Here is a 21,363-nt window from a genome sequence, read left to right on the forward strand (position 1 = left end):
CTCAGCAGAACTATCTCCCCACTATAACCATATTTAAAACAACTAGTGTTGGAGTACCCTAGCAATTAGAGGATTAGTACTCATCATTGTAACTTAAAGGCTACTCAGATCACATGGGTAGAATTCACTGATCTGTTCAGGTCTGCAGACTACTCCCTATATAGTAAGACGCACTGCTGTGACAAACAAAAACCACAGGATACTGTGACATTGGGGTCTCACTACGTGAGGAATCTTTTCCTCAATTTTAAAACTTTTGTGTTAATTGTCCATTTTGTATGTCTTTGGTTTTATATGTCGCTTTTTAAGTGAATAATTGAATAAAAGTTATATTTTATATAAAATACCTCCTTACGGTGCACCACAATAACGGCAAGCCTAGTCTTTCCTTCTCCCCTTGATGTATTCAAATTTCTTGTCAAAAGGTAGCACACCCCGCCAATATCACTGATTTAAGTGTAATAAATACTGGGGGCCTCTTCCGATATTTACATTATCAGTACCTAGTGCGACGAGCCCAACTTTGTCTTTTTGCCACCCCATTAGATCCTAAACATTTACCATAACGGCCCTTCACCCTGCTGGTTTCACTTTGCACTATTTTGGTTCCCAGAGGGCTCCCACTTACACAACCAGTGACTCAGACCCTTCCCAGAGTACGGAGACTTTAGCTGCTATGTACAGCTGGGGGCACCATAATAATATTGGGTACTTGTGTATTATCTGGGCGCCCGGTTTTTTAATCTTATGTCATTGTACAACCAAAAATCGACGCGATTGGACCCGATTTTTAATTGTACAGGCACCCAGATGCCTGATTACTATGTTAAATGCCCCCCCAGACCCGATTTTTGATTGTACACTTACCCTGATGGGTAATGACTATGTCAAATGCCCCCCATTGTTAACTCCACCCCACGATAAACGCCAACCCGAAGCGTGGCGAGCGCAGCAGTACGTGTCTTCCAACCTTTTCATACTCCCACTATCCACGTTGGCGTGGAGTTGATTTTATATATATATCTCTTTTTTGCACCTTGATAAAAAGGCCAGACGGCCTTGAAACGTCGGTCTAGAAAAAAGCCACAGTCTGGTGTTGTTATTTCGTACGAGTGCCGCCTCCGGGAAACGATATATATATATATATATATATATATATATATATATATATATATATATCTCAAAAAATAGAAAAAAAATCCAGAAAAATGGTTCTATGCGTCTTTAAATGCATCAAGCTCTCCTCTAATTCACCCCACGTCCTCCAGGAGAACTCTGGAATAAAAGTTGTCCGCAGCAGCGAAGGAGTTCGGATCCCCTCCCCCCCGGCCATCATATGTTTTGGTTTAAATTGTAAAGTTGCACTTCCTGGATGGCGTTCAGAAAGCCTTGTTTTTCCTGGCGCTTGGACTTCTGTTCTCAACAGCTCAGCATAAATTACCCTTTCCCTGGCCCCTCTCCAACCCGTAAAAAGATTTGGTTTATTTTCTTCACCCCCCTGACCACGTAGGTTGCGTGATGACGGGAAACGTAGCAAGTCTCCAGCATCCCAGGAGACGCCGTTAACAATTAAGGAGGATAGTCTTACCCCCCCCCCCTTGCATTCTGAGGTACCCAAGTCATCTTTATATCTGGTCCGCTGCATTGAGATTGCTCGGCTCTTTCTATAAAACTGTATTTGGCTAGAACATACAATAAAACTTTAATACGGTTTATAACCATTGAAGCCTGAAAACTTTATTGTGCCATACATAAAAGCTGTTCCTGTCCTATGGCGGATAGTCACTGACTTGTCTCTCATTTGTGTTTTAAACCCCAGGTTTGCGAAGCTGCTGCTGCGTCTGCCTGCCCTCCGATCCATCGGCCTCAAATGTCTGGAGCACCTCTTCTTTTTCAAGCTAATAGGAGACACGCCCATCGACACTTTCTTAATGGAGATGCTGGAAGCGCCCCACCAAATGACTTAAGAGGATTGACATTTCTTTGTCCATGCGCGGAGGGTGGCGGACTCCTCATGAGCCGCCCTCAGAGACGCTGCGGTCCGTTCTACCCATGCAGAATACGTCCACGCCCCACCCCCCCTTTCCTTCATCCTATATCGCATTCACGGAACTAGGACCGCGCGCTCATGCCACCTACAGCGAACAGTGAAGGACGTCTGGGTGGACAGGCCGAGCTCGCCACTTACCGCCTCGTTTTTACTGGGCGGCGTGCTTGTCGCTGCTAAAGCTTCAGTCGCTGTTATTGATGTTTCGCTCTGGTGGGGCTGCCCGGCCCCGGTATCTGAAAACAATCTGCACAGATCTCAGAGGGTGAATGTATTTTTTTTTTTATATATATACATATGTATATATCTATATATAGATATATATGATGTGCAAGGACAGTGGTAGAGTTTTGTGATCCTTTGTGTTCTCATGTGATCGCTGGATCATCGCGGAGTGGAGAAATGGTTGTAAATCTTCTCCTGAACAAACTTGGGGAAGATCTTGAGATCTTTCCACAGGCGGAGATATATAATGGGTTGCTATCCTTTCGGACATTAGGCCATAACTAGCAACGAACAAATGTAGCTCAGTCTAGCTCATCGCGTGGGTTGAGGTGTTTTGGCAATTGTGATGGACTGTTTTATCTTGTGGTATAGACGTCGAAAAGCCTGATGTTAGAACCATCGAGAAACTTGTTATCATGTACTAAGGCTCTTTGGATGGAGGAACTACAGAATTCACCTGTTCTGATGTTGTTTGCTGGGATTTGCTGCATCTGTAACAGATAGCATAAGACCATGTGTGAAACACATGATGTTCTGCGGGTAGATATCAAGGATGACCTGGGAAAGTCACTTCTCCAGCAATGGACAGTTACAGAGGCAGCAACTCCTGGACGTTCCCAGTAGGGAATGTTGACATGAAATGACAGAGGTCCTGGCAGAAGACCTTTTTAGAGACAACCCAAAGACCTCAAGGCCGGTGGGATTGCAGCATTTTAAGATCAAGGAAGTTTTATTTTGTACCTACAGGTTAGAACATGAATTGTTGATGCTGAGATCCCAAGAACGCTAGGTTCTATGTGCTCGGCCAAAAGTAACAAGTAAATTAGTGAGTGAGAGAGAGAGTTAAAGGTGCAGGTTTGGACGCCATGTGAATTGTCCTTCATATCAGGCCACCTTCATTTTATGACAGCAGAAGAACATCTGGAGAACCTCAGGACTCAGGAGCCTGAATGTGTGCCCATGAGAAGTATAGTGTGGCACAACCGATGTTCTTCACAAGAAGTTCCGCATGAACTTCTGCTGTCCCGGACAAGTTGTGTGTCCACCAGCGGCCTTTGGTACAAAGATGACATATTGGTACTCCATCCGTTTCAGCGCTGCACCCGGAAACCGCAGCTTGTTCATGTAGTTCGGCCAGAAGGTTTTCTGATGTTGTAGCTCGGCGGGTTTCAGAGGTGCCGTAAGTGCCCACTCAGCTGTGCTGTTCACACTGCCAGGCGATAATGTTTCAGAGGAGGGGTCCAACCGTTGTTAGATGTAGGTCGAGAAGTTCTTGGACTAGAACGTTCAGAATCACAGGGAACCTTCAAAAAGTGATGTTTTTTTTGGGTTATTTTGTACAGGGTAGGTCAGTGCAAACGTAGTTGAACTAACTGGCCTTTCTTTTTTTCTCCCCTCTCTTTTCCTTTCTTGTAAAGCATAAATGCTATATGTATATTTTCCAAAGAAACTTGTTTTCTCTTCGTTTTCTTGTTCCGCGCGAGAGCGAGTTACTCAGAACCTGAGCCAATGCTAATGCAACGCTTCTGTGAAGCCTACGCCGCTGTCCCTCTCCTAGCCGCAACCGCGCACGCGCTACTAATGCCGCTCTATACCTCTCTAGTGATTTTACTGCAGTGGTCCGCAAGCAGATCATGGGTAGCCCCCAACCAGAACGGGACGTCCCTCATTCTCCCAGTCTGGGGACGGCGGCTTAGCTTATGCTCGGGCCACTAAGCATCAGCTATATCCATATGTGCCCTAGTAGGGCGGTAGGAGATTGTCACAGCCAGGAACCCTGTAATGATTTATTATATGTTTTCTACTTTCTGATGCAGGATTAGGAGGATGATTTGTAAACCGAGCATCACCGATTAGATACAGCTGAATTGATGGCTGTGAGTGCACACTTAGAGTGTGAGTGCATGCTCGGTAGACCCAAGTCTTCAGCAGACTGCAGGCGTGTCCTTGTACAAAGCAGACAGCATGAAATAAAGTTCCCCATTCATAGACACCTCTCTGAATATATACTCAACTCCGTACCATGCATTTGATGAACTACAACTCCCAGCAGCAGCGCCAGCCCAATTCTTGGCTTCTGATGCATGTTTATCTGTTCAATTAAAATCGGCTCAGATGACATGACCTATAGTAAAAAGGGGTGTAGGATCTGATCTGGTTACCGCTGTGTTACAGCCTCACGCTCGCCCCCATAATTACCCCCCCGAATTACCAGGAGTAGGTTAATTTCTCAGTATGACATAAAACTGTACATTCCGTTCTATACACAGACCAGCAGAGTGCATGTGGAAGTAAAGAATGCCTTAATCTCTACGGGGACAATGACCGCCAGTTTGTAGGACTGACCTCTGGTTATTGTGTAATGTGTTCTTCACCCCCGAGGCTCTGTGTACGTTTCCTCTGGCCAAAACTGTTTTTTTGTCTATTAACCCCTTTCCTGCCGCCCATAGTCTGTCGGGTCATTTACTTCCTGGCCTGTTGGTGGCGCTGGTAAACTTGTGTGACTGTTACAGTCAGTCACAGTATCATCTTTGGGCAAACAGGTCTTAAAGCGCCAATTCACGTTCTACAGGTCAGTAGGCCAAGGGATGCTGTGTTTAAGATTAACATGTGCGGAATGGAGCTGGTCATTCCTTGTAGTTGGGAGGTGTAGGGCTCAGAGGACATGACATTGGGTGGATCTTTAACAATCTTGCAACTCTCAGTGTTTCCCATGTGTTCCTGGTAGCGGCGTCTGATAGGTTGGGTGGTTTACACCCGCCCCCCTCCCAGCATCTACCGGGAGATCCCCAGCGCAAAGCTGTGGTTGCGCGATAGTGCGTCTGTTTAGGGCTGCTGTAGGACAAGGGTATTGTGTATTGCGCGCTGCTGTGTTGTGTAGTGTGTCAGAAGCACCCAGCGGTTTCCCTGTATTTCTCTTGTGATTTGTAGCAACAACAAAAAAATAATTTTTTGTATAAAAAAAAAAAATTACGAAATACAAACAGAAAAAAAATTTGAAAAACAAATTTTAGAAAGGGTTTAACAAAAAAAAAAGTAATTGTATCAGCAATGTAAAAAAAAAACAAAGGATCTATTTTTGTATTGATGGAAGTTTATCCCTTGGTTACAATTTTGTATCAACTTTCACTTTAAATCCAGCTTCATGTTTTCTAGATTTCTGTGCAGTTGGGTGCGGGGGGGGAGGAGGGTCTGCTCTAGAGTAACTTATTGTAACAGTGGTCTAAGGCTCCGGCCGTTATGAGCGAGGACTTTTAACATACCTCAAGGGTTGGGGCACCCCACTTTCCAGCCGAAAAATGTTGAAGGGTTTTGACAGTAATTTAAATGTGGTCTAAGTCCTACTAATAACTTCTAGAATCTTACGCATCAGGAGTACGATAATTACCAGACAATACATCTGACGCAATGTGGCCACTCACCAAGCAGATTGATAACCAAATTGAATCCCCCTTATGCAGGTTGAGGGATGTATATTGTATTATTACAGGTGTAATGACCCTATGACTGTCGTGCATTGTGTGTACATTACAAAGGCTCGGTATTTATATGTATGTGATAGTACAGATTAATAGGGGGTGAAGCTTCCACTTTAATTATATGAACAGATATTGGGGTAAATGTAAGACGCTTGGAGAAGTCCAGCCAATCAGCTCCTTACTGACTTTTTTCAAACTCAGCCTGTAACATGGCAGTTAGGAGGTGATTGGCTGGACGTTTATCTCTCCTTATCACCCTTGCATTTATCACTTGTTAAAGCTTAATACATCTGCCCCATTATGTGCAAGTTGATAATGCTCCAGCCAATCAATTTACTCCTCCTAGCTGTCAATTTACTTATTGAGGCTGATTGGCTGGAGCATTATGACCTTGCACATAACGGTCTATATGGGGATAGTTACTACTCCTCCAAGCTTCATACATTTTCCCTATTGTCCTAAATGTAATAGGCTTCAATTGTTGCTTTAAATCTAGCGGTTATTAGTGGGACCAGCATACCAGGGCCTATTACAGTTGGGCCACAGAGATTTCCCCCCCTCCATTCTAGCAAGTTCTCAAAGTAGAGAATGCCCTATCTGCATGTAGGGTACAGACGGGCGTTCATGACCTAGTCCCTTGATCACCCTGCTCATAGCATCCAAATAGATTCATTAGGTCGACAATGGGAAAGTCAACGTGAGTTTTTCACATTTTTTTTCCGAGCAGACATGTGCCATCAGGCGATGTCGACATTCGTAACAAAAACCGTGAAAAACACATGTCGACTTTTTGACTGTCGACCTAATGCTTGTGACGACTTTCTGACCCTGTCAATCTTAGCTGTGTCGACCATCAGTGGTCAACCTAAATTTTGTCTGCCCAATGACCCATACACGTTTTGGGGTAAGCTGAGCTCTGTAACAAGGAGACAAGGAATGGATATCTCTAATACAAGACCCAACGTAATGGAGCTACAGGGCGTTGTGGCAATTACCACAGCTGGTGACCCCTGATATCCAGTTTGTACCCTGCAGTACCCATGTCTTAGCACTAGGTGGCGATGCAGACAGGATATTTAGATGAATAGGTTGATATTATCCTATCCATATATAGGGAACCTTAACAAGCGGCTGTCAATAAGGTAACATAAACCGCATCTGGTGTCATTGTAGTTTTGGGACATGCCCCTTGCGCCCAGATACCGGTCTGGGTGAGACGACTGTACATTTGGGGGCACACAGTGTATCATTGGAATGTTTCAGCATAGAAGACAACACTGTGCTTTGTGTAAAATCCTCTCCTACCAGGAATGTGATGTACAATGCAATCCGCATTGCCGCAATGTAAAATGTCATCAGGATCTGGCGCACTCATCGTTGTGTCCCAGCTGCTTCTAGACCAGCAAATACAGTGGATATAGTGTCTGACTGCTGCTGGGGCCACCTCGCTGCTGCTGGGGCCGGCCCCTGCTACGTGTACCGTCTGTACGAGGTGGACATTGTCGCCACCCGCCCCCTACGTACGCTGCCTTTCTGCTCGGCTCAGTCTTACTGTGAATCACTTCTGCACACGTTAACGTCTAAATGAAAAGCATTGAAAATCGGACTATTTTCTTGATGAATAAAAGGTATTAGAATTGTAAACAAAATGAGCGTTTATAAAATACAAGTTCAAAGTTGTGTCGGCCTCCGCGTCATTCCTTCTCGCTTTCCACCGAAGAGCTCAGCACTCCACCCACGGTGGGACTACAACTCCCATCATCTCGGCCAGAAGCTGGGGAGTTGTCTTCCTACTGGCACCTGGAGGAACACAGGTTGCCTAATACTGATCTAAGCTGTAGTAATCCCGTGCATTATACTAACACGTGTGCTGCACCGGGATTGTAATATAACCTGGAACTGCAAACATTGTATTTCAGCTCAACACGGTCGTACAAGTATTATGTACTGTATACATATAATACACACACACACACACACCTCAGCAAAATGTGTTCCACATACAGATACTACAGCAATGTGGCCCGACCAGATTAACATCACACTATTTTGCCATCTTTCATAACAAAATCATGGCGTATAATTAATCTTAGTAAAAGAAGAAAATACCAGTAGGCGCCTTATGCACACACGTATAACAATTTATTAAATAAACATACCATACAAAAGAAATTAATTGGACTAAATGGACACAAAATCAAAACATATAACAATATTAATGAATATAAAAGATATATATAAGATTATATTAAGTATAATTAATCTTGCCTACTACGCCGGATCCGGCGGGAGACGTGTGATTTTTCCCAGCAGCCCCGGGAGAGTGGGCACCCTTCGGTGATCCCGCCCACTTCCTAGTGTACTGGGCACATTGGGTATATTAATGAAGGAAATCCTGATGTCCTCAAGGAGGGGGCAGGCCTAGTGGCACATCTCGATGTAAATGTACCTAATACCTAAACCGCTAACCAGACCTTATACCTCAAGCCAACCTCTAACCAAACCTAATACCTAAACCGCTAACCAAACCTTATACCCTAAGCCAACCGCTAACCAAACCTTATACCCTAAGCCAACCTCTAACCAAACCTAATACCTAAACCGCTAACCAAACCTTATACCCCAAGCCAACCTCTAACCAAACCTAATACCCTAAGCCATCCGCTAACCAAACCTTATACCCTAAGCCAACCGCTAACCAAACCTTATACCCTAAGCCAACCGCTAACCAAACCTTATACCCTAAGCCAACCTCTAACCAAACCTAATACCTAAACCGCTAACCAAACCTTATACCCCAAGCCAACCTCTAACCAAACCTAATACCCTAAGCCAACCGCTAACCAAACCTTATACCCTAAGCCTGGGGTAGCCAACCCTAGTCCTCGAGAGCTACCAACAGTGCATGTTTTGCAGGTCTCCTCACAGAATCACAAGTGAGCTAATTAGCTCCATCTGTGGATCTTTTGAAATGTGTCAGTGATTAATGATTGCAGCTGTGCAGCAGCTAGGTTGTCTGAAAAATGTGCACTGTTGGTAGCTCTCGAGGGCTAGGGTTGGCTACCACTGCCCTAAGCCAACCGCTAACCAAACCTTATACCCTAAGCCAGGGGTGGCCAAACCGGTCCTCGAGATCTACCAACGGTCCACGCTTTCCAGGTTACCAAGCTGGTGCACAGCTGTAGTCATTAGTAACTGTCACATTTTAAAACCTGCTGCATTCATTCCTACTATAGATCCACAGGTTGCCTGGAAAACATGCACCGTTGGTAGATCTTGAGGACAGGTTTGGCCACCCCTGCCCTAAGCCAACCGCTAAACAAACCTTATACCCTAAGCCAACCACTAACCAAACCTTATACCCTAAGCCAACCGCTAACCAAACCTTATACCCTAAGCCAACCGCTAACCAAACCTAATACCCTAAGCCAACCTCTTACCAAACCTAATACCTAAACCGCTAACCAAACCTAATGCCCTAAGCCAACCGCTAACCAAACCTTATACCCTAAGCCAACCTCTAACCAAACCTAATACCCTAAGCCAGTGGTAGCCAACCCTAGCCCTCGAGAGCTACCAACAGTTCACATTTTCCAGACAACCTAGCTGCTGCACTCATTAATCACTGACACATTTTAAAAGATACACAGGTGGAGCTAATTAGCTCACTTGTGATTCTGCAAGGAGACCTGCAAAACATGCACTGTTGGTAGCTCTACCAACAGTAGACCAACCGCTAACCAAACCTTATACCCTAAGCCAACCTCTAACCAAACCTAATACCCTAAGCTAACCAAATCTAATACCTAAACCGCAAACTGAATACCTTAAATCAAACCTAATGCCCTAAGCCAGGGGTGGCCAAACCGGTCCTCGAGATCTACCAACGGTCCACATTTTCCAGGTTCTCTAGCTGGTGCACAGCTGTAGTCATTACTAACTGTCACATTTTAAAACCTGCTGCATTCATTCCTACTATAGATCCACAGGTCGCCTGGAAAACATGCACCATTGGTAGATCTTGAGGACAGGTTTGGCCACCCCTGCCCTAAGCCAACCACTACCCAAACCGCTAAACCAGACCTAATAATACACTAACCCAGGGCTCAAGAAATCCCGGGACCAGGTAGCCATGGCAACCCGATTCTGCTTCCTGGCGACCAGATTTGCAAGGTGTATCCTTCCACCTGGCATTCCCCTGGCCGGGCAGAGTGGTGCGCTTGTGGTAATGGCAACAGCCGGGGAGAGCGGTGGACAACCCACCCGGCTGTATCAGAGCAGGTCTGAGACTATTTCAAAACTCGAACTGGCTCGCAAGCCAATCAGAGCTCTTGGTTGTAACCCCTGGCGTCGAGCAAGAAACCCATAGCAACTAGCACGTAACTAAGCTGCCTCGTGTGTGGCTAGATTTTAAAAACATTTGCCAAGCCCTGCCCTAACCCAAACCACTAAACCAGGCATGTCCAAACTATGGCCCTCCAGCTGTTTTGAAACTACACTTCCCAGCATGCCTTGCCAAAGTTTAGTATTCCCTAATGGCAAAACTATGGCAAGACATGATGGGACTTGTAGTTTCACCACAGCTGGAGGGCCATAGTTTGGACATGCCTGCACTAAACGAAAACGAACGCCCTTAATGCAATCTGCTCAACCAAACTTTATGCCCTAACTCAAACTAAATTGAATTAACCATGACACTCTAAAGGCCCCCCTCCACTAGGGTGGGATATCGCATGCGGTTCCTCGCCAACTCACCCAGCAGCTGCCGGGTGGCGGGACCGCATATGATACATTGTCTGTAGTCATTTTGCATACAATGTATCGTATGCGATCCTAGCCAGGGCTACGGGCTGCGATAAATATTTATGGCAGCCCATAGGATCTGCGACTGCGATGTGCACAGAAACGCATCTGATATCGCAATCACAGGAAAATAACATGCGATGTGTCACTTTTCATGTGATCCGTCACAGCAATGCGTCGGAATTGCATAAAAAGTGGCCATATTGCACTAGTGGATGGTGGCCTTAACCCTAAAGGGCAGACTGGCTGTTCCATGTGGTTCTTATTTACGGGCACATTCTGGGAGCAGCTGGTATCTGTGCTTACACCTGTCCCATGCCAGTTGCAGGAGGAGATATACTGACTAACTGGGTGTGAACTGTTTGAGGAACAGGGATCTCGAAATCGCTGTCTTCCTTAGGGCCCCATGAAGTTAATTTGCCCTGCCCCACCAGCTCAGTGGATTGGATGGGGGAAAGGGATCTTGGACTGCAAACCCCAAATTAAACGCACATTAAAAGGCACTATCATGCTGGGACTTGTAGTTCAACAAATAAATAAAAACACAGTGCTGATGCACACTCTACTGTAATGATAATAAGCTCTGCTATATAACATTGAGCGATATCGAGGTTCTTGGTATATTTATTGAAATATTAGCCCATTAACCAGCGTCTAGGTGACCTTGTCTCTGGTGGGTCCCCAATTACACGTTTCATTCCAAGGCATGGGACCCCAAAATAGCCAGTTACCCAGGGCAGCAAACTAGCGAGAAGATAATGCGTTAGTCAGTGGGGCAGAAATCTGGCTTTGTCTGTTATTTGTTTGAATTGTGTCTATTAATGCAACTCTGCTGCCACCTGCTGGACAAATCGCAATACAACCATTCACTGTCCTTGTATTATTGCACACAGGCTTATCAGTTGGGAAGCAATTTGTATGATCGCATATTCAATGCAATTTGGGCACGACATTGCAATAAGCGATCCTATTACCTAAATGTATTTATGAGCACCTGCAAGGACAAGGGCTATACGTCAAGGTACATATCCCAGCATGCTATACTAAAGTTTAAACATGTCCTAATGACCAAACTAGTAGGGTATTATTTATTTATTAACAGTTTCTTATATAGCACAATATATTCCGTTGCGCTTTACAAAAGGAGACAGTGATACAACAAACAGGGTATTTACAGACAGTCAAAATGTAGGAGGGCCCTGCTCGCAAGCTTACAATCTATAGGGAAATAGGCATTGATACATAAGGATAGATACTGTATTCTTTATTGCATTGATTCCACCAGAATGCAAGGTTCCGGAACTGGTTATGAAATTTGATAAGCTTGCCTGAAAAGATGAGTTTTCAGGAAACGCTTATAGGTTTGGAGACTGAGGGAGAGTCTTATTGTGCTTGGGAGGGGATTCCACAGAGTGGGTGCAGCCCGAAGAAAGTCCTGCAATCGGGAATGGGAGCGAGTAATGAGTGTGGATGAGAGATGCAGATCTTGGGAGGAGCGTAGAGGTCGAGTTGAAAGATATTTCGAGATAGGAGAAGTGATGTATGTTATTGTAGTTTGGTTTATGGCTTTGTGTGTAAGTAAAATAATTTTGTATTGGCTACGGTAGAATACAGGTAACCAATGAAGTGACTGACACAGTAGCTTTGCAGACAATGAACGTCTGGCTAGGAAGATCAGCCTCACAGCTGCATTCATGATGGACTGTAGTGGTGAGAGTTTGTATTGGGGAAGGCCAATAAGGAGACTATTGCAATAATCAATGCGTGAGATGATGAGAGCATGGATTAGAGTTTTTGCAGTGTCTTGTGTAAGGTAAGGGCGAATTTTGAATGTTTTTTAGGTGCATGTGGCATGATTTTGAGACAGATTGAATGTGGGGTACAAAGAAAAGTTCACAGTCAAGGATAACACCTAGGCAGCGAGCTTGAGAGGTAAGAGTGATTGTCATCTTCTCAACAGCAATAGAGAGATATCAGGTTGGTAACTACTATTGAATGGCAGAAATATAATTAATTATATTTTTGAAATATTAAGTTTGAGGTGGTGAGATGACATCCAGGATTAAACAGCAGAAAGACATTCAGAGACATGGCTCAATACAGATGGGGACAGGTCTGGGAAGAATAGGTAGAGCTGAGTATCATCCGCATACAGTTGATACTGGAATCCAAAAGAGCTGATTGGCTTGCCAAGAGATGAGGTATAGATTGAGAAAAGCAGAGGACCTAAAACTGAACCCTGAGGTACTCCAACTGAAAGAGGTAGCGAAAAGGAGGTATAATCAGAAAAACGAACACTAAAGGAGCGGTTAGATAGGTAGGATGAGAACCAAGAGAGGGCTATGTCTTTAAGACCTAGGGATTGTAGTGTCTGTATAAGAAGTGTATGGTCAACAGTGTCAAAAGCAGCAGAGAGATCTAGAAGAATTAGTAGTGATTAGTGGCCTTTTGACTTAGCAATGACCAGATCATTCACAATTTTAGTCAGTGCTGTCTCTGTGGAGTGTAGGGAATGAAAGCCTGACTGAAGCGGGTCCAGTAAGTTGTGCAAGTTAAGAAAGTGTGTGAGGCAAGTGTAGGCAAGTCTTTCAAGTAGTTTAGAGGTGCATGGAAGCTGTGAGATGGGACGGTAGTTTGGGAGAGCTTGGATCAGAATTTTTTTTTTTTTCAGAATCGGAGTAATAACTGCTTGTTTGAACATTGAAGGAAAGACACCAGTAGAGAAAGAGAGGTTAAAGATTTTAGTTAAGACTGGAATTAGCACCGGAGACAGAGATTTACTTACTTGTGAATTTGTGAGGGTATAGGGTCAAGAGGAGAGGTAGTAGAGTGGGAGGAAGAGAAAAGTGCAGATACTTCATCTTCATTTGTGGGATCAAATGAAGTAAATGCATCAGAGGGTGCAGGCATGGGATGGAGTAGATCACCAACTGAGTTGGAGCATACCAATTCATCTCTGATCTTGTAAATCTTATCCCTGAAGTAGGAAGCAAGATCTTGTGCATGGATAGTGGCTGATGGCTTGCGTGAGGGAGGGTTGAGAAGGGAATGTATTAAAAATACATTTTGGGTTAGAAGCCTGAGCAGAAATGAGAGTTTGGAAATATATTTGTTTGGCAGTTTCCAGGGCATAACTATAATACTGGTAGATATTCTTATATGTATAGAAATCCATTGGACTGTGAGCTTTATGCCATTTACGCTCAACTTTGCGTGGGAGATTTTTTAGGTGTCTTGTGAATTTAGAGTGCCACGGTTGGCATCTAGGCCTATGGGGAGTGTGGTGGGTAACTGGAGTCACTTCATCCAGGGCTGTTTGGAGAGTTAGGTTTAGGTGTGATACCGCCATCTCAGGAGTAGTGAATGCAGAAATAGGAGCAAGCTGTTGTTGCAGAGAGGAGAGTACTTGAAAATTAATATCATTAATATTTCTGCGGGCTTGAGGTGGATTAAGGGATTTCAGTGGTTTTGAGTTAGAAGTACTAGAGGATCAGAAATTTTATCAACTTGGGAACCGCTCGGGTAGACTACTAGCTAGAAAGTTAAGAGGTAAGAGAGCAAAGGAAAAAATTCACATGATATATTCTGACCGGGGCTCAAAAGTATATGACCCAAATGAGATTGCCAACGTCTTTTCAGAATACTACTCTAAACTATATAACTTGAAGGATGACCCTTCCACTCACCAACCTCACTATGAGAAAATCCAAAGTTTTCTAAATAGGATCAACCTCCCTGCATTGTCCCCGGAGACATGCGCCTCTCTTAACGCCCCCTGGTCACTAGAAGAGGTCCAAACTGGTATTGACTCCCTTCCATCAGATAAGGCCCCGGGGCCCGATGGGTTCCCTTCTAACTTTTACAAAACATTCAAATCCCAACTGTCACCTGTGTTACTTAAGGTATTTAACGAGGCCTCATTGGCAAAACATTTCCCCTCTGAAATGCTAGAATCCCGCATCATCACCATCCCCAAACCAGGGAAACCCCAAACAGCAGTCCAAAACTACAGACCCATTGCGCTCCTTAACTCGGATCTGAAACTATACGCTAAATTAGTTGCTAACCGTATAAACCCACTACTTCCCTCCCTCATTAAAAATGACCAGGTGGGTTTTGTTTTGAACAGACAGGCCACGGATAACACGCGCAGGGTGCTAGGCGTCATCGAATTCTGCTCATCTAAGACTATCCCCCTTTTAGTCCTGTCATTGGATGCCGAGAAGGCCTTTGATAGGCTTCACTGGGGCTTCATGCGTGCGACCTTAGAAAAATTTGGTCTTAGCGGCCGGATATTAGATTCAATCCTGGCTCTATACTCCTGTCCCTCTGCAAGGGTTTTCACGAATGGTTGCACTTCCTCAGGTTTCAAAATCTCCAACGGTACCCGTCAGGGGTGCCCGCTTTCCCCCTTGATCTTTGCTTTGGCGGTTGAGCCTCTAGCTGAACACATTAGATGTAATAACTCTATTAAGGGTCCGGTAATAGGTAGTTCGTCCCATAAAATCAGTCTTTTTGCGGACGATGTCCTACTGTGTCTCTTAGATCCTGAAAATTCTCTCCCCGCTTTACACAAGGTGCTACAAGACTACTCCGAAGTATCATTCTATAAATTAAACACTGGTAAGACGGAGGCCCTTCCCCTGGGGCTCCCCCAAGATACCATCACTAGATTAAAAGAAAAGTACAATTACGCATGGCAAACCCGCTCACTGAGATACCTAGGAATTAACCTGGCGTTGGAAAACCATATTTTTGAGTGCAATTATGGCCCCCTGCTGAGGGCCTTTGCGGAGCTGACTGGAGACTGGATGATGCATGATGTATCATGGCTAGGGAGAGTGGCTGCGGCTAAAATGGTCCTCTTACCGAAATTGATGTACCTTTTCCGCTCTATCCCCAGATCCCCCCCAAAAACCTTAATGAACAAATTTAATTAACTTCTGACTAAATATATCTGGAGAGGGGCCAAACCTAGAATTGCAAAGAAGATTCTAATGAGTTCTAAATCCGAGGGCGGTGTTGCCTACCCCGATATTGAAACTTACTACGCCTCTTGTATTCTGAACCAGGCTAGGGATTGGCTAGATATTAAAGACCCAAAACCGTGGGTGGTGTTGGAGAGTACTTACTCCCACCCTACTCCTATCGCAGACCTGGTATGGCTCCCACAAAATGAAACTAGGAAATTCTCAGCCCTCTGTAAATCTATTAAGGCCACCCTAGATGTCTGGTATAAGATGACGGCTTCTCTAGAAAAGTCAGCTCTACCGGCCCCCTTCTTATCATTAAAAGCTGTGAAATCTCTAATCCCCAATGTGCCATTAGACAGATGGATTAATCAGGGAATAGCTTCAGTGGAAGACCTGTATGTCGGGGATAATTTCGCACCCTTCAATTATATACAAAACAACTTCAACATCCCCAAACAGGACTTTTTCATCTATCTTCAGATAAGAAGTTGGTTACAATCACATCTAACCACACCTAACACAAAACCAGCCTTCCCCACCTATCTTAAAACCAGGATGAGCACTTATTCTCACAAAGGCGGCATATCGTGGTGGTACTCCCACTTACTCTCCATGAATGTAAGACATAAACTGAAATCACAATCCCTATGGGAAAGAGACCTGAACAGATCTCTCAGTGAGGAAGATTGGGAGAACATCTTTAGATCCTGTTTCAAGATATCACGCTGTATAAACCATTCTGAAATGTTTTTCAAGCTTATCCATAGGGCCTACTTCACCCCAGCCAGGTTGCATACGATTTGGCCATCATCCCCTAACTCCTGTTGGAGTATATGTGGCAACATTGGGGATATCTTCCACATATTTTGGGAGTGCCCACGCCTGCGGCCTCTCTGGGGTGAGGTATTTCAGCTAATGAGCCTAATAATAAACCAACCCATTCTTCCTGACCCTGCTCTTGCCCTACTCCATATTTTCCCATCACATTTCTTAGCGGCTGACAGGTATATTTTAGGCCATGTACTTATAGCCACCAAGTCGACTATTGCTAAACTTTGGAAATCTGACACCATACCATCCCTAGAGGCTATCCGTAATAAGGTACACAGTCACTTTATCTATGAGACCGCCGATGCCAAGTACTCTTCTTCCCCAAACTCAATAGTAATGAAATGGCATAGCTGGTCACTCTATAATGAAAAAATGGGGCGCTCGAGGATACAAAATAGTCCTCCTGACTTATCTGTACTAAATTCTCAATAGATAAATGCTATTCGTTACCATGAGATATATTGTTCTATGCTGTTGCAGACTGTACTTTTAGCACACTATTATGATCTGATGTGATTTGTGAGACAATTATGATTTACCATCAACTGTTTTCTTTTGTCCCCTACCCTCCCTCCCTCCCTTCTGTATCCCCCCCCCCCAGTTACCCTCTGGAAAAATTCACAATAAAAATTTAATGATAAAAAAAAAAAGAAGTACTAGAGGACAGCATGCAGGAGATAAGGTTGTGATCTGAGAGAGGGAAAGTAATATTGGTGAATTCAGACACTGAGCACAGCTTAGTGAATACAAGATCAAGACAGTGACCCTCCCGATGAGTAGAGGAGTCAGTCCATTGAGAGAGGCCAAGTGAGAAGGTTAGAGAGAGAAGTTTGGAGGCATGAGCAGCAGATTTTGGGCTATCAATAGCAATGTTAAAATCACCCATGATGATGGTTGAGATGTCAGAGGAAAGGAAGTGAGGGAGCCAGGCAGAAAAATCTTCCAGAAATTGTGTTGGCTGCCCAGGTGGGCGATAGATAGCTGCAACACGCAGCGAGAAAGGAGTGTAAGTTCTGATGGAATGTACTTCAAATGATGTGAATGTGATTGATGGAACCTGTGGAAGAACTGTGTATGTGAAGGATTGGGATAGTAATATTCCAACCCCACCTCCTCTGCTGTCACCAGGGCTGGAGGTGTGTGTGAAGTGGAGAGCACCGTGTGACAGGGCTGCAGGGGAGGCTGTGTCTGATTGAGAGAGCCATGTTTCTGTTATAGCCAGCAGGTTGAAGTTGTTTGAAATAAAGAGGTCGTTGATGGATGTTAATTTGTTGCCAACAGAGCGTGCATTCCATAACGCACATTTTAGTGATTTGGGGGCTGAAGGGAGGGATTTGATGTTTATGAGGTTAGCTGGATTACTATGTTCCTGAGAGTTAAGTGCCTGCGAGCGGGGCAAGCAGCTGGGGCCTGGATTAAGTGAAATGTCACCAGCTAATAGAAGCAATAGAGAGAGATAGGTGTAGCTTAGATATGTAAAAATCTCATGAGTGTTAATAAGAGGGGTGTGGATAATTGAGGCAGAAATGTGTATAGAGGGCTGAGTTTCAGGGAGAGAGAGAGAGAGAAGAGACTGATTTTGAGAGAAGACCATGCAGAGCAATAGTTTTTAGTACATGGTGTATTTGAACAGAGTTATATAGGCAGAGAGTTATATTAGACTTGCAATAGTTAATACCAGCTTACTGGTGTTGCTCAGATAGTCATTCTAAACAGGGTCGGCACCACCACTAGGCAGGTCTAGGCATTTGCCTAGGGCGCCGGCCACTGGAGGGCGGCAGTTTGCCCCTCGCCCCCCGTGCAAAGGGGGTACCTGCTGCACCATCTGGGGAGCGGGCAGGGGGGTCCATGCCGGCTTCTAACAGGAGCCTGCAGTGGTGTCCTTGCCGCGCGGGTACCTGCGGCACTGTGTACCCCACCCCCCTGCACCAGGGCGCCCCCACCCCGACTCGCCTGGGGCGCTCCGGTGCCTTGCACCGACCCGGATTCTAAACCCTACATATATGTGAGTGCACGCTGACTAGCACAGCTGACCATAGATTGAATACAGTACATATATGTGAGTGCACGCTGACTAGCACAGCTGACCATAGATTGAATACATTACATATATGTGAGTGCACGCTGACTAGCACAGCTGACCATAGATTGCATACAGTACATATATGTGAGTGCACTCTGACTAGCACAGCTGACCATAGATTGAATACAGTACATATATGTGAGTGCACGCTGACTAGCACAGCTGACCATAGATTGCATACAGTACATATATGTGAGTGCACGCTGACTAGCACAGCTGACCATAGATTGAATACAGTACATATATGTGAGTGCACGCTGACTAGCACAGCTGACCATAGATTGAATACATTACATATATGTGAGTGCACGCTGACTAGCACAGCTGACCATAGATTGCATACAGTACATATATGTGAGTGCACTCTGACTAGCACAGCTGACCATAGATTGCATACAGTACATATATGTGAGTGCACGCTGACTAGCACAGCTGACCATAGATTGCATACAGTACATATATGTGAGTGCACTCTGACTAGCACAGCTGACCATAGATTGCATACAGTACATATATGTGAGTGCACGCTGACTAGCACAGCTGACCATAGATTGCATACAGTACATATATGTGAGTGCACTCTGACTAGCACAGCTGACCATAGATTGCATACAGTACATATATGTGAGTGCACGCTGACTAGCACAGCTGACCATAGATTGCATACAGTACATATATGTGAGTGCACTCTGACTAGCACAGCTGACCATAGATTGAATACAGTACATATATGTGAGTGCACGCTGACTAGCACAGCTGACCATAGATTGCATACAGTACATATATGTGAGTGCACTCTGACTAGCACAGCTGACCATAGATTGCATACAGTACATATATGTGAGTGCACTCTGACTAGCACAGCTGACCATAGATTGAATACAGTACATATATGTGAGTGCACGCTGACTAGCACAGCTGACCATAGATTGCATACAGTACATATATGTGAGTGCACGCTGACTAGCACAGCTGACCATAGATTGCATACAGTACATATATGTGAGTGCACTCTGACTAGCACAGCTGACCATAGATTGCATACAGTACATATATGTGAGTGCACTCTGACTAGCACAGCTGACCATAGATTGAATACAGTACATATATGTGAGTGCACGCTGACTAGCACAGCTGACCATAGATTGCATACAGTACATATATGTGAGTGCACTCTGACTAGCACAGCTGACCATAGATTGCATACAGTACATATATGTAAGTGCACTCTGACTAGCACAGCTGACCATAGATTGCATACAGTACATATATGTGAGTGCACGCTGACTAGCACAGCTGACCATAGATTGCATACAGTACATATATGTGAGTGCACTCTTGACTAGCACAGCTGACCATAGATTGCATACAGTACATATATGTGAGTGCACGCTGACTAGCACAGCTGACCATAGATTGCATACAGTACATATATGTGAGTGCACTCTTGACTAGCACAGCTGACCATAGATTGCATACAGTACATATATGTGAGTGCACGCTGACTAGCACAGCTGACCATAGATTGAATACAGTACATATATGTGAGTGCACGCTGACTAGCACAGCTGACCATAGATTGAATACATTACATATATGTGAGTGCACGCTGACTAGCACAGCTGACCATAGATTGCATACAGTACATATATGTGAGTGCACTCTGACTAGCACAGCTGACCATAGATTGCATACAGTACATATATGTGAGTGCACGCTGACTAGCACAGCTGACCATAGATTGCATACAGTACATATATGTGAGTGCACTCTGACTAGCACAGCTGACCATAGATTGAATACAGTACATATATGTGAGTGCACGCTGACTAGCACAGCTGACCATAGATTGCATACAGTACATATATGTGAGTGCACTCTGACTAGCACAGCTGACCATAGATTGCATACAGTACATATATGTGAGTGCACTCTGACTAGCACAGCTGACCATAGATTGAATACAGTACATATATGTGAGTGCACGCTGACTAGCACAGCTGACCATAGATTGCATACAGTACATATATGTGAGTGCACGCTGACTAGCACAGCTGACCATAGATTGCATACAGTACATATATGTGAGTGCACTCTGACTAGCACAGCTGACCATAGATTGAATACAGTACATATATGTGAGTGCACGCTGACTAGCACAGCTGACCATAGATTGCATACAGTACATATATGTGAGTGCACTCTGACTAGCACAGCTGACCATAGATTGCATACAGTACATATATGCAAGTGCACTCTGACTAGCACAGCTGACCATAGATTGCATACAGTACATATATGCGAGTGCACTCTGACTAGCACAGCTGACCATAGATTGCATACAGTACATATATGTGAGTGCACGCTGACTAGCACAGCTGACCATAGATTGCATACAGTACATATATGTGAGTGCACTCTGCTAGCACAGCTGACCATAGATTGCATACAGTACATATATGTGAGTGCACGCTGACTAGCACAGCTGACCATAGATTGAATACAGTACATATATGTGAGTGCACTCTGACTAGCACAGCTGACCATAGATTGCATACAGTACATATATGTGAGTGCACGCTGACTAGCACAGCTGACCATAGATTGCATACAGTACATATATGTGAGTGCACGCTGACTAGCACAGCTGACCATAGATTGCATACAGTACATATATGTGAGTGCACTCTGACTAGCACAGCTGACCATAGATTGCATACAGTACATATATGTGAGTGCACTCTGACTAGCACAGCTGACCATAGATTGCATACAGTACATATATGTGAGTGCACGCTGACTAGCACAGCTGACCATAGATTGCATACAGTACATATATGTGAGTGCACTCTGACTAGCACAGCTGACCATAGATTGCATACAGTACATATATGTGAGTGCACGCTGACTAGCACAGCTGAC

General features: G+C 44.6%; 1 protein-coding gene and 1 long non-coding RNA gene across 8 annotated transcripts in view; one reads left to right on the forward strand and one right to left on the reverse strand.

The window, feature by feature from the left end:
* RXRA (retinoid X receptor alpha) overlaps nt 1-7,431 on the forward strand; it is a 148,739-nt gene extending 141,308 nt beyond the window's left edge. For all 7 annotated transcript variants that reach the window (XM_083158591.1, XM_083158593.1, XM_083158592.1 and 4 more), the window contains one exon: nt 1,820-7,431. In XM_083158591.1, coding sequence (XP_083014717.1) covers nt 1,820-1,967 — 148 coding nt within the window. In that variant the 3' untranslated portion in view covers nt 1,968-7,431. The remainder of the gene's footprint in view (nt 1-1,819) is intronic.
* Nucleotides 1-21,363, reverse strand: part of LOC146035251 (uncharacterized) — a 135,006-nt gene that overhangs the window by 40,206 nt on the left and 73,437 nt on the right. The window lies entirely within an intron of this gene.

The sequence above is a fragment of the Crinia signifera genome, chromosome 9 (genome assembly GCF_055691185.1).
Source record: "Crinia signifera chromosome 9, ASM5569118v1, whole genome shotgun sequence".
NCBI classification, from domain to species: Eukaryota; Metazoa; Chordata; class Amphibia; order Anura; family Myobatrachidae; genus Crinia; species Crinia signifera.